This window comes from Temnothorax americanus, unplaced genomic scaffold (genome assembly GCF_048541705.1).
Source record: "Temnothorax americanus isolate GAGA-0224 unplaced genomic scaffold, ASM4854170v1 Scaffold4, whole genome shotgun sequence".
NCBI classification, from domain to species: Eukaryota; Metazoa; Arthropoda; class Insecta; order Hymenoptera; family Formicidae; genus Temnothorax; species Temnothorax americanus.
The window spans coordinates 5,060,167-5,072,290 of NW_027509547.1; the positions used below are offsets into that span (position 1 = coordinate 5,060,167).

Below are 12,124 nucleotides of genomic sequence, written 5' to 3' on the forward strand. Positions count from 1 at the left end.
GTTTGTTTAAATATAAAGCCTCTCGTCAGAGGTAATACATTTGGAAACATACACATTATTAATTACAATAGTAGTTTTATTACATAGTATTACATTTATTACAATAATACATAATTGAACATTTATTATGTACTTTTATTACACAACTCCTCTATTTGTTATAAAAAAAAAACCATTTTTATATTGCAACACAATACAAAAACAAATTATTGATTTACTTAATTGAATTGTCTCTTAATTATATAGTGTTCAAGAAACAGATGGATCTTTTTTCGAAAGTTTCACCGCGTTATCTTGGAAACAAGAGAATCGGAGACTCGTTGTTCTTCAGGAAGTGGAAGCAAGAGCGAAGGAACCGCCACCGCCGTCCAGAAATTCCAGTTTGACTTCGCAGCCATATCGGCTTAGCAAAAAAGAGGTAAAAGAGATCGTTTCGTCATATACAACAATTTTTACGTATTTTCTACGGAGTACACACACAAGTTTTATTTATTTTATCAAAATTTGACGCAACACTTTTCATTTTTTAAACCGCTTTACGTGTCAATTTCTGCAAGCTATAATATTTTTTGTTTGTTAGTGTTTACTATTTTATAAATTCTGACAAAATTTTTAACGTTGTTATTAAACAAGTGACGACCAATTTTTTACATTTTCGCGCTACGACTGAATCGCGTGCGGCTTACGCCGTTACATTTAACACACGTCACTCTAGTTGCAACGGGCCTTGCATGTAGACGAGTAGTTACGTCGGTTCCGTTTGAAGTATTATTCTAAGTAGATAAAGTCTGTCGAGCCGCGCGAGTCAGACGGGCGCGCTCATTCGCCGATCGAACTAACAGGTAGAAAACCCCGTAATGGGAGTAAGTACGTCGTCGTCATTTCGATTTATCGACTGTAATGCGCGGATGAATAAAGCCTGACTATTTCCAACTCGACGTTCCGATTTCAAATCTCGGAACTTCGATTTTAAATCCAATCGTTCTGTAATTCCTTAATCGTTACTTATTAGTGGGCGTAACTACTTATTTAATAAAATTGATAGAAAATACGTTATCGAACAAAATTCAATTTGCATAGAGAGATTCTCGCATAGAGATATAATTATTAATTATATTTTTGCAGAGAAATAATTATTATTATAATTTAAATTTATACGGAGACGTAATATTAAGTGCAATGTTAAATATGAACAGTTTTCCATGTTAATAAAGATTATTTGATAGTTACATGAAAACTTGTCTCTTTATCGCGCTCTGAAAATATATAAATTCTAATAAGTTCTAAATATTATATATATTTGTAAATGTACGGATTTATGGATCCTTATGAATTTATAGATTTATATATATGTTTCCGGATTTGTGGATGGGTTACGAATTTAGCCGTTGTAAACTTATGTATCCGTTATCTTCAGTGAAATATGTGTATATTTCTTTCCCGGCGGGTCGCTAGATATCCGCACAATTTTTCGCACTGTCGTGCTGCAAGCTCTCGACTTTCTCGTAAAATAAATATTCAAGCTGAAAAACACTTTTAAGTAAATAGCGTTTCCATGAGAGCTCGCGAGTTTTCGACGAAGTTCTCGTGTCAAGCTCTGCTCATCATTTTAACACACCATTTTCTTCCGTTCTCCTTGGATACAATATTCTTGCTGTTTCCGACTCTTCTTAATTTTTATGTTTATTTCCCACTTACAATGTAGCGTAAAGGTATTATATGCTTCAAAAGAGATTAATTGGCGAAAATCCGGTGTTGTCGCTTTTGTTAATAAGAAAGAAGAGGGAATATTCCTCGTGACACACGCACACATCGAGAAATGATATGGAACAGAAAATCTGTTCTATCAACATTATTGGGTTTTTTTTATAAAAATTATTTATAAACTATCTTTTGCTTCTCTAAATACTAATTAATTATAGTAAAAATGTGAATATAGAATAAAAATATATAATGTGATAGTTTTACTGACAAATATATTTTCCAAAAATTTTTTATAGATCTAATTATTAATATTTTTTTAAAAACTTAATAATTTTTTACTATTTTAACGAAGGGTGCATGTTTATTTTACTTTCTCGAATTAAACGGCACGATATTGGACAAGTTACGAGAGCGCGATGCCTCTTGAATGTATATCCTATCTCTTGTAAAATGAGTTTGTATTCTTCTTCGTATAATGAATATCGTATTGCTTTAAATTCCTGCAAAAAGAAGCAGAGAAACACGATCATTTAACTAGACAAAGGAAATCTTTAATCGTCTTCAAACACAATTTTTCATATATTATTTCTGAAAGAACTTACAGCATTTTGATAATGTTTAACATTATTGTTTTTCATAATTTTGCTAGAAAAATTTCTTCTTATAATAGTAATTGTGCAATAAAATAGCAAAGCTATTTATTATCTGCGAAATATTACCAAAAAATTTGCATGTATTTTCTAGATGGAGCAATTGTACATAGAAGTTCTTTACACGATTGCGAACACTGTGGGCGCCAGTACAGGACAATATGCGCATTACAAAGAAGACTTGTATCGATACGCCCAAGAAGCCTTTGGAGTCCCGCAGGATCAGCATCGGCGATATCTCAATATTGCCTCGGAAGAAAAGGTATATTCGTTTATTAACTTTCTTCTTAAACACTGCGATATTGCCAACTGCTCTTCCACAAAAATGTATCGTCGAAGTACCAGCATTATTTATGCCGCAGCAAAATTAGATGAAATAAAACGTTTTAACTGTTGCAGCCACCTATTGTCGTGCTAAGCGTGGTGGTGATCGAAGCCGATGGACTCGAGGCAAAGGACGTCAACGGTAGGTTCAGTCAATTCTGTTGCATTCCGAGCTGCGATTAACTTTCGAGTTACACGCGAGTGAAAATACTGACTTTCCTCTCGGAACTAAGCTCGGCAGCAAACAAATAACGAAGCCATATTCCATGGTTAGCTTAAAGACGTTAGAACTTTATCCTAATAAAATTTTAACTCAACTAAAACTTATAGTTGTATACGAAAAAAATGTAAGCGCTACAGTAAAAATTGTCCTCGCTCGGTATTGTTGTTGATAGGAGATACACGTTTGCTACAAAATTTACGATTAAAATACTAATCAGAAAATATCGCGGAATATAATTGGCAGAATAAATCACGTACAGACTGCACAAAGCTCTTTTTACTGAAAGAGTATTATCATGCTCTTTAGGATTCAGCGATCCTTACTGCATGCTGGGAATACAACCCGGCAACGCAGGTGCACCATTAAGCCCACAAACGAATTTATCGGCGCATTCGCCGCATACACCCCCGGCATCCCCGAGGCAAGCAATTCGCGCCCTTTCTGACGGCGGTGAGATCGAGAACTCCCATCATGAGAAACTTCGAAAGCATCACAGGTAAGTTGACGTGTGAAAGTACACGGAAGAAATGATTAATTAAATTATCGTGCCGTATAAATACGAGAATACGTAAACGTTTTGTAAAAATGCTGTTATAATTTCTGCAGTTTTTGTGTTTGGCAATTAATTATTATAATAAGAAATACTAGATGATGTGAACATATCTTGTCACATCTAGTTTAGGATTATCCAGGAGATTTTTAATCTAGTGTCTGGTGACAGATATTGTGTTAATCGTTCGAAATAAAATTACTGCCCACGGCTATGGAAGTTTTATTTTGTATTTCTCGTAAATATGTCAATACTGTAGACGTAGAATTGAACTTTCCCCTTTGATTCGAATTATCTTCTGCTCTGAGAAATTGTTATGTATTATTGGTCGATATTAATGATTGATATTAATGATGCGATTGTCGAAATGCTCTCTCGAAAATATCGAAAATTTATTATAAAATATTGCGCCATATCTAACGTTATCAGCGGTATGATAAATTGACGGCATGCAACTGAAGATAAATGTACATACACTCGAAAATAGAAATTAATATCATAGAAAGTAATGCTGAACTGAAAGGTTGAATTGCTTACATTAAGTCAATTAAGAAATATTGCTTCATGATTTTATATATATATATATAATTCCGTAAAATCTTGAATTTTTTAAATATCTATTATTAAAAAATAGATAATGTGTCTGTGTAACGATATTTTTATACTTAAGAGATTATGCTTGAAACGATTTTATTCAGTCTCTAACTTTTAAAAAAGAATCTGTGAGTTTGCGAATTATATCTGTGCGAACATATGGATCCATAGATACGCTATAAATGAACTTACAGATACGCTATATATTGGTATCGTTATAAATTTATGCACAAATATGAATTTTACATAGATTAATAGTATCATCGCGCGGTGTTCTAGATTTATGCATTTTCTAACAAAGAACGTCTAAAGCATTGTAATCGTTACTATATTTTTGGAATGACAGAAGATTATGGCTAAGAAATCAGGACATGCCAATCTAGAATATTACGAATCCGCGATGACATGTTGCATTTACCGTACTCTAACTCCGACGACATTTGCGACAATACGACGCGATGTACAATGGACACACGCCGGATACAGCAAGTTCTGCGAGCGGGTGAGCATCGTTCTCCGGATGGAGAACGGGCAAGAGCATTGAGAGAGCAAGCCCATTTTGCTGTGTATCTTACCATATTGTTCCATTCGCCACCTGGTGGCATAAGTAAAGTGATTAATGCAGCGGCAACGAGAGCGAACAGTGCGTCACCAGCTGCAACGAGATGCGCGACGTCTACGAGGTGTCGTACGCTATGTATGCCCTTCGTTAACCGCGTGAAATTTCATCCGGATTCTGCGAGAGCGGATGTAATGCTGCACATTGGCATAGAAGATCTGGAAGCCTTGTGAGGAAAACTTGAGACTCTATAATCTCCTAACAGCAACACAATTTGCTAATTAGCAACCAAATTCCAATTTCCAAGATTATTGTGTTACAATGCGGATGTGGATAAAATAGATTCGTGTACTCTGCAATTGATACAAGACAACTGTAAAATAATTCCAATGTAGTTTAAAGTTTATTTTATAAGAAAGAAAGATTTACAGAAAGTGCGAAGCTATCTTCGAAAGAAATTGTGCCATAAATCCGCTCAGAATATAAACTTTAAAGATGCAGATATTAGATTATAAGGTTGCACTATAACATTTATTTCGTTTAAGTTTTTTTTTTATTTAGTACCGTTAATTATATATAGTACTAGATCTCTAGAGACTTCCGTCTCTATAGACGGAAGAGGTAAGTTTGCTGAAAAAGTGAAACAACAAAATTTAGTGATCGGAGATTATTAAATGATTGGATGTTAGAACGAATTGTTGGAATGTTGGCAACTACGTTACTAAATTGTTATTAAATTGTTCATTCAAAATCAGTTTCAGGCTTTCATTTAAGCGCAAGGAGCACAGCAGGCGGGAACACCGCGAGTCTTTGAGCGGTGCTCTACCCGCGAAGTTTATACGAGCTACCTCGGTGAAGCCGCATACTTTGAGTCCGCGTTGGAACGAGAAGTTCCGTTTGTAAGCGAAAACTTTGGGGCCTAATCCCCTCGTAATTGGCTCTCGCAATGGCGATCCTTTATTAATTTAACTATTGCAAATCCGTGTACTCGTGCATAACTGTACACCGATTCCTGTTTCAGCGACATTGACGACGTCAACACGGACATTCTCCATTTGGACATATGGTGAGTTTGCGCATAATAACTTTCTATTAGATTACCGATATAATATCTTGAAAATTGTACAAAATTCGTAATAATTGCAAGGAGATGATTGAAATTTCTATGTGAATATGTGATGTTTTCCAAAATCGAACCAAGCTTTGCAAGACTTGCACTGATGATTTCAGGGACCATGATGACGAGTCTTCGGTGTTTGACGCGGTTATCAAACTCAACGAAGTACGAGGTGTCAAAGGGCTCGGGCGATTTTTCAAGCAAATCGCGCAAAGTGCTAGATCCGGTAGTCAGGATGACTTCCTAGGTTGTGTAAACATCCCTCTAGTGGTAATTGTTTAATTCACAATGGATTTATTATTGAACTAGCTTAATACTCTGTAAATGCAATAGAAATCTCTAGTATGTTGATTAATTTGAAAAAATAACAAGCTCTTTAAATAATATTTAAAATCCAAAAACTGGCTGAAGATGTTTATTAAGTTTTCAAAATCATCTTGAAAAGATCTTGATGGTTTTGAACCAACATTTATTTGTTTTAAATGATTGTATAGAATCTGTTTTGAGTTATATATATTTTAATCTGAATAATATAATAATTACTATTTTGTGACAAGAGAATTATGCATTGAAAATGAAATTCTAGACAATTGTTTAATAACATATTATCTTTCTGTAGGAGATTCCGAGCACTGGAGTGGATCAATGGTATAAACTTGAAGCGCGGACACAAAGGAGTAACATTCAGGGTAGAATCCGTCTGAAATTATGGCTGTCGACAAGAGAGGACCGCGGAACGTCAGAAGAGGATAATTGGGGCGAACTGAGGCAACAGGAAAGGCTGTATACAATTTTCCTTAATCATGAAATGAACAAACAAGGGGTACGCATAACCCTCATAAATAAATAGATGTTTGTAAATTTTACAATTTCTCCCGATATTCAAAATGTTAAATTATACTGACACGTGCATAAAAATTATAAAGCGTTTTACAATGTATTGATTATCTCTCTATAGGAATCACTATAATCGGACATGTGACTTTATACGCACTTGCGGTTTTCAGGAAGACTTTATTGGAGAACTGTCGCAAACCGCGCTGACAATCTTACATCAACACGCGGTGCAAGGTGATGTCACCGAGTTGCAGCAGGCTTTGATAAGATGGGTGGCAAGTTCCCGGCAGCCCGCCGTCGACCCACGGATGCTTCATCGTCTTCTGCAGGTAACTTTAGTCATCGGAGCAACTTACATTTGCCATCTTACACTGATGAAACTATTAAATAACAATTATAAACTTAAACTATTTCAAACTTAGGAACTTGACAATCGATGGCATACTGAAACTCTGTCGCGCGACGCAGAACAGTGTCTAGCGGATTCCTTCAATGATTTCTTGGAAGTGTCTTTGAAAAAAGTTAGGCAACATCGGGTACTGTATCCACCTCTGTATAGGCCGACTATATCGAAGCTGGATTATTTGCTTAGGTATTTTTATTAAAATAAAATAGTTTGTTACATATATATATATATAATTGTAAACTTTACAATTTGTAAACAATAAAAACTTAATTATGATAAATTAGATGAATAAATATAAAGGTTTTGTATAACTTTAAAATGTAATTAACATATAAAATTATATTATACGATAACAATTAATGTTACTGCAGATGTTTGGGGCTTCTCTCAAATATGAAGGCTTTCCGAACTTGCTGTCCTTTTAATAAGGAAATTCGTGGTGAAATCATTACCGCTCTTAGAAAAGGAACTCTGGAATGGTAAGTAGAGGTGTTTTGTAATGAACCAATAAAATATCTTTTCAAATAAAATTTATTTTTTATTTTGTTTTCTTATGCAAACATTTTTATTTGTAAATTAATCATACATATTAAAATAATTATGGCAAGAAGATAATAATAATAGAATTATAAAAGGGTAAAACTCGAAAGCGCAATATGAGGCCAATCGATACAGAAACATAATGCAACTTTTATTTAAGCTTAATTTTAATTTTGCAGGTACGAAGATACCAGACAACAGACAATGTGCTATGATCAAGAACCTGATCAAGACATCGATCGAGTTTTACAAGATTTTACGAACTTAGTAACTGCATTACTAGTCGATCTAGAACAGGGGCTTTTATATTACAATTGTCTCTTTGAAGGGTAAGTCTTTCTGAAATCTGCTTTAGTAGGCAATATAAAGATATATATAAGAAAAAGTATAAGAAATAATCAATGCAAGGAATTTTCTCTATCAGTAAATACAAAAGTACTAAATCGCTTAGTCATTTTGTCTATTCTATATTTATATCTTTGGTAATATATTTAGCAATGTTTTGTAATTAACAATGTTTTTTCAGAGTTTGCAAGTGCTTAGGAAATTTATTATCTTGATATAACAAAAGATCTGCCGAATCGTAACACATTAATCCTATATGTTTCAGCACGAATGGTGTGCCATATTTCTCAGCGGTTTACAAGCAACTGGAAAAACTGGTAAGAATGCAAATGACAGAAACGTTTCTCGTGAATAAATTATTTAAAAATATTTATATAAATAGATTTTTACTTGTGATTTTACAACAATATCGCGTCAAAGACACACTGTCACATAACACATCATTATTTTTTATTCACTGTGTCGTCGAGCTGGATGTGCTATGTTTGGCTTAAACGCTTTATTCGAGACGTCGATCGTGCTTGCGAATACAAAAAGATCTCATGGTGAAAAGAAGATTATTTTAATTATTCTTTTCTAAGCTATACAATCAAATTTCAGAAACACTGATTAGAATGTGTTCAAGAGAAATTCAACCAAATTTCTGGTTTTAAGCTAATGTATTGAATTGGACAAAATATATCAAAATTATTAGAAATAAATTCGGTCGACGTTTTTGCATTGAAATGACAATACATATTATTGTTTATATATAGAGTGTCCCAAATTTACGATATATTGCTTTACGGGGATATGAATGGCAATTAAAAACTAAGTATGTGTTAGATTGTAATATGTACAAAATAACGAGCATATTTGAAGAGAAATAAAAGTAAGTTGTAAAATAATTACAATTATGGTAAGGTCGCATCGGACACGCTGTAAATAAACAAGTCGCAGTGACCTGAAGGGGCCAGGTTGGGTGAAAAGCGTGACGACAAATTATAAATGTCCATCAGGTCAGCGCGATTTTACTGTACACGAGATGTTTGTCCATAGCTGGCGGAACACGTGGCGAAACATATGGAGAACACTTCCGAGGTACTTTTTTTCATCGCCACCACAAAATATTAAACTTTTTTTCTCTTTCTCTCCTGTTATTTCTCTTTTTTACTCTTGTCTCTATAGTTCTCTATCTCTCTCTTTCTCTCTCTCTCTTTCTTTCTATTACTTTGAATTTCCTGCATAATGTAAAACTGTTGAAATCGTTGTGTTTTTATCTGCATAGCCATTAAAAATATTTAAATTAATTACTATATTAATAACAATGACACAAAAAGTCATTATATTAATTATAGAATTAATTACTACGCATAGCGTAAGTTGTATTATATAACTACACGATACGTGCAAAATAAAAAATAAAAAATAATGTAAAAAAATAAATAACAAATATGATTATATGAGTATGCAGTTAAAAAATAGACGTTATCAACTCAGTAATTATTGAAAATATTTTATTGTATGTGTATATACTATTATATATACATTAGTTTCGAGGCGATTAATCTCTGTTTTGATTGGCAATTTAAGCTCGCGATTTTATAGTATTTGAAATTCCATATAGTTTCTTTAACACGAGGACAGAGCACACATTTTCAACTTCTACACACATAAATACAAAAAAAAGAATACTCGCAAAATGCACAAAATGGGCAGTAGTGTACCGACTAAAATAATTCCAATTATTGTTACTATTTTATACTTATACTACGAATATGAAAAATATATTTTGTAATGTTCTAATATTATTTCAAAAATCTATCTCATTAATTTTATAGTATACGGATTATGACAAATACGCGCGTTTTAATATTATCTTATCAACAGTGATACAGTAATTGGATTTCTCTCTGGCTTTTTTTACGCAAGTTAGCTTCTAATCAAGTTATAAGCTCTCTTGATAGTATAGTAAAGAAAAACTATGACGCATTCTACTGCCTTATGCTATTTAGCATTGGCCAGTTCTTTACTTCTCACCGTTAGTGCATATTCCTCATGATACCCTCGAATCGCGTAGTTTTCGTGAGTAAAAATCGCAAATTGCATGCGCTCATCCGGATCGTTAGCAAAACACAGCTGCATTTGACGCGTACCGATTGCATGCGCTCGCCAATTCAGCAAATGACGCACCACTCGTTTGCCTCTGTGCACTTACTTTTAGCCGCGGTACAGATATATTTCTCGTTACACATGATTGCCTTGTTACGCTCGATGAAATCAACGCGTAATACATCGTTCCAGAAAGTAGGTTTGATGGTTATTATTGAAAACTGTAGTTCTCCGAAATCACTCAAATTTGTACATAGGTCATTTTAGCACTTGCAAAGTTTAAAGTACTTAAATACAAAGTAATTTGATTTTAACAATAAAATTGCTAGAAGCGAATGGATTTTTTAATATTATTGTATTATTTTTTGTGGTATTGCTCAAATATTGTTTACATCTTACTTGAAATTTATTATTAGGCAGGTCATCACGTATCAATTAGTTTTGTCACATATTTGAATATGTTTTACATATCACGAGGAATACATTTGTACTTGCTGCTCATTGTTCAGCAAGAAATGAATAAACTAAAATAAATAGCAAAAATATATTTCTAGGAAATTGTATACGTGTTTTATGAAATAAATACTATTTAAAACAATGATTAGATAAATGTTAAAATATTTTTTATATTAATTATATTACTTAGCAGTACAATTTTATATACAATATTACATATATGTTAAATTTAGGATATTTAATATAAATTCAGAACAATCAAATTAGAGAAATACCTATTTTAATATAATTTAATAAATAAGATTTATTTTTTAAATTATTTTTTTTGCAAAAAATTAGTTTAAATGGAAAAGTATGTGAAGAGAAATAAAAAAAAATTTAGTATAATCAATCTTAAATTTAAATAATTAAGAATTTATAACTATGAAATTCTTCTTAAAGTAATTTACTTTTTTTGCAACACGAACAAGAATATAAAAGACACATAATTTATCTTTTTTGCACTTTCAGGAATGCTCTCGCGCATCCTCGATTTCGACATCCGACGTCTCGCGAGTTCTGATTAAATTTCTTCCGTAGATGCCATAAAACTTCGGTTTCCTCACAAAAGTTTTGCGTAACTACTGGTGTAAACTTGAGTTCTACCGCGAAAAATTTTAAGCAGAAAGCTCGATCGTAAGACGCATTTCTCATCGATTCCTTATCGATCCGATACCGCATTTCTTTACATCGTCAAGAAATTCTATTACACCGAGTTAAAACGAATTTAATTAAGCGTATATAGATTTTTACAAATTCTTAATCGCGTGTTTTTCCGCTTGTACATTTATTTCACCAGATAAACGCGCTAATTATCTGGAAATTGATTATGAAAACCCCTCCCGGGCAATTTGTGTACAAATGTATCGCAAGGATGAAGAACATATCTGAAACTTTCCGAACATAATGCTATCTTCAGCTAGTTCTTTGAGCAGTTTACCGTAAAGGCGCTCGAAAACTTTGCAGTGCTGACCATCTGCTGCGTGTACAGACAAAAACTCCCGTTTATCCCTGTTATTCCTGTTAACTACATCGCCGGGACTAACATCCGGCATCTCTCTCGAGAACTCTTTTGAATATAAAGTCGCAGAGGATCGCACGTTAGCGTGTAACACGATTTTACTACATACACGCGAAATTGAACTTTAATAGCTTTACATATAAATTTCGCCGAGAATGCAAATCCGCTAAGGCTTGCGGTGTCTGAACGTTGCATATATAATCCAACAAATTGTTGCGTTGAGTGAAGTATATGATGCGACGTAGCGCATAAAATCACGTAGCGCATTTAACACAATGCTTCAAAAATATTGCGCCAAAAAGTAAAATAGCGTTGTATAATAGTATAATAGCTTAAATAAAGTAATTATTACAAGTAATATTTTCTCCGCTTGTGCGTCTGTCTACACGATCGAACAGATCATGCTTAATTGGATCACTTTTACAGATGCATAACGAGCTTGGTGCAAGGGTCACCACCGCCTGTTTGCAATTGCACGGTCAAAACAGAGATGAAGAATATGTTCTACCACCTGGTGCTGAGATAGGAACGCCGATATTCGAACTTTACCTGGCACTCCAAGACTTTGTAAAGTAAATATCTGTTATACTTGCTAATTCTTATGTCGATAAAATCACCTTTTGAAATTGATGTTAGCATATGATCATTATAATAAAATTTTTATGACT

At 33.5% G+C, this 12,124-nt stretch overlaps 1 protein-coding gene across 4 annotated transcripts in view; it reads left to right on the top strand.

The window, feature by feature from the left end:
* Unc-13-4a (BAI1 associated protein 3) overlaps positions 1 to 12,124 on the top strand; it is a 76,480-nt gene that overhangs the window by 55,642 nt on the left and 8,714 nt on the right. For 2 of the 4 annotated variants that reach the window (XM_077415889.1, XM_077415890.1), the window contains exons 4-18: positions 247 to 418; positions 2,449 to 2,616; positions 2,754 to 2,820; positions 3,208 to 3,397; positions 5,360 to 5,503; positions 5,626 to 5,670; positions 5,835 to 5,991; positions 6,341 to 6,544; positions 6,729 to 6,887; positions 6,981 to 7,150; positions 7,336 to 7,443; positions 7,684 to 7,833; positions 8,115 to 8,166; positions 8,888 to 8,929; positions 11,883 to 12,028. In XM_077415889.1, coding sequence (XP_077272015.1) covers positions 247 to 418; positions 2,449 to 2,616; positions 2,754 to 2,820; positions 3,208 to 3,397; positions 5,360 to 5,503; positions 5,626 to 5,670; positions 5,835 to 5,991; positions 6,341 to 6,544; positions 6,729 to 6,887; positions 6,981 to 7,150; positions 7,336 to 7,443; positions 7,684 to 7,833; positions 8,115 to 8,166; positions 8,888 to 8,929; positions 11,883 to 12,028 — 1,974 coding nt within the window. Of the gene's footprint in view, positions 1 to 246; positions 419 to 2,448; positions 2,617 to 2,753; positions 2,821 to 3,207; positions 3,398 to 4,196; positions 4,834 to 5,359; positions 5,504 to 5,625; positions 5,671 to 5,834; positions 5,992 to 6,340; positions 6,545 to 6,728; positions 6,888 to 6,980; positions 7,151 to 7,335; positions 7,444 to 7,683; positions 7,834 to 8,114; positions 8,167 to 8,887; positions 8,930 to 11,882; positions 12,029 to 12,124 lie in introns of those variants that run through there. The other 2 variants (XM_077415891.1, XM_077415892.1) reach the window with 2 other exon arrangements.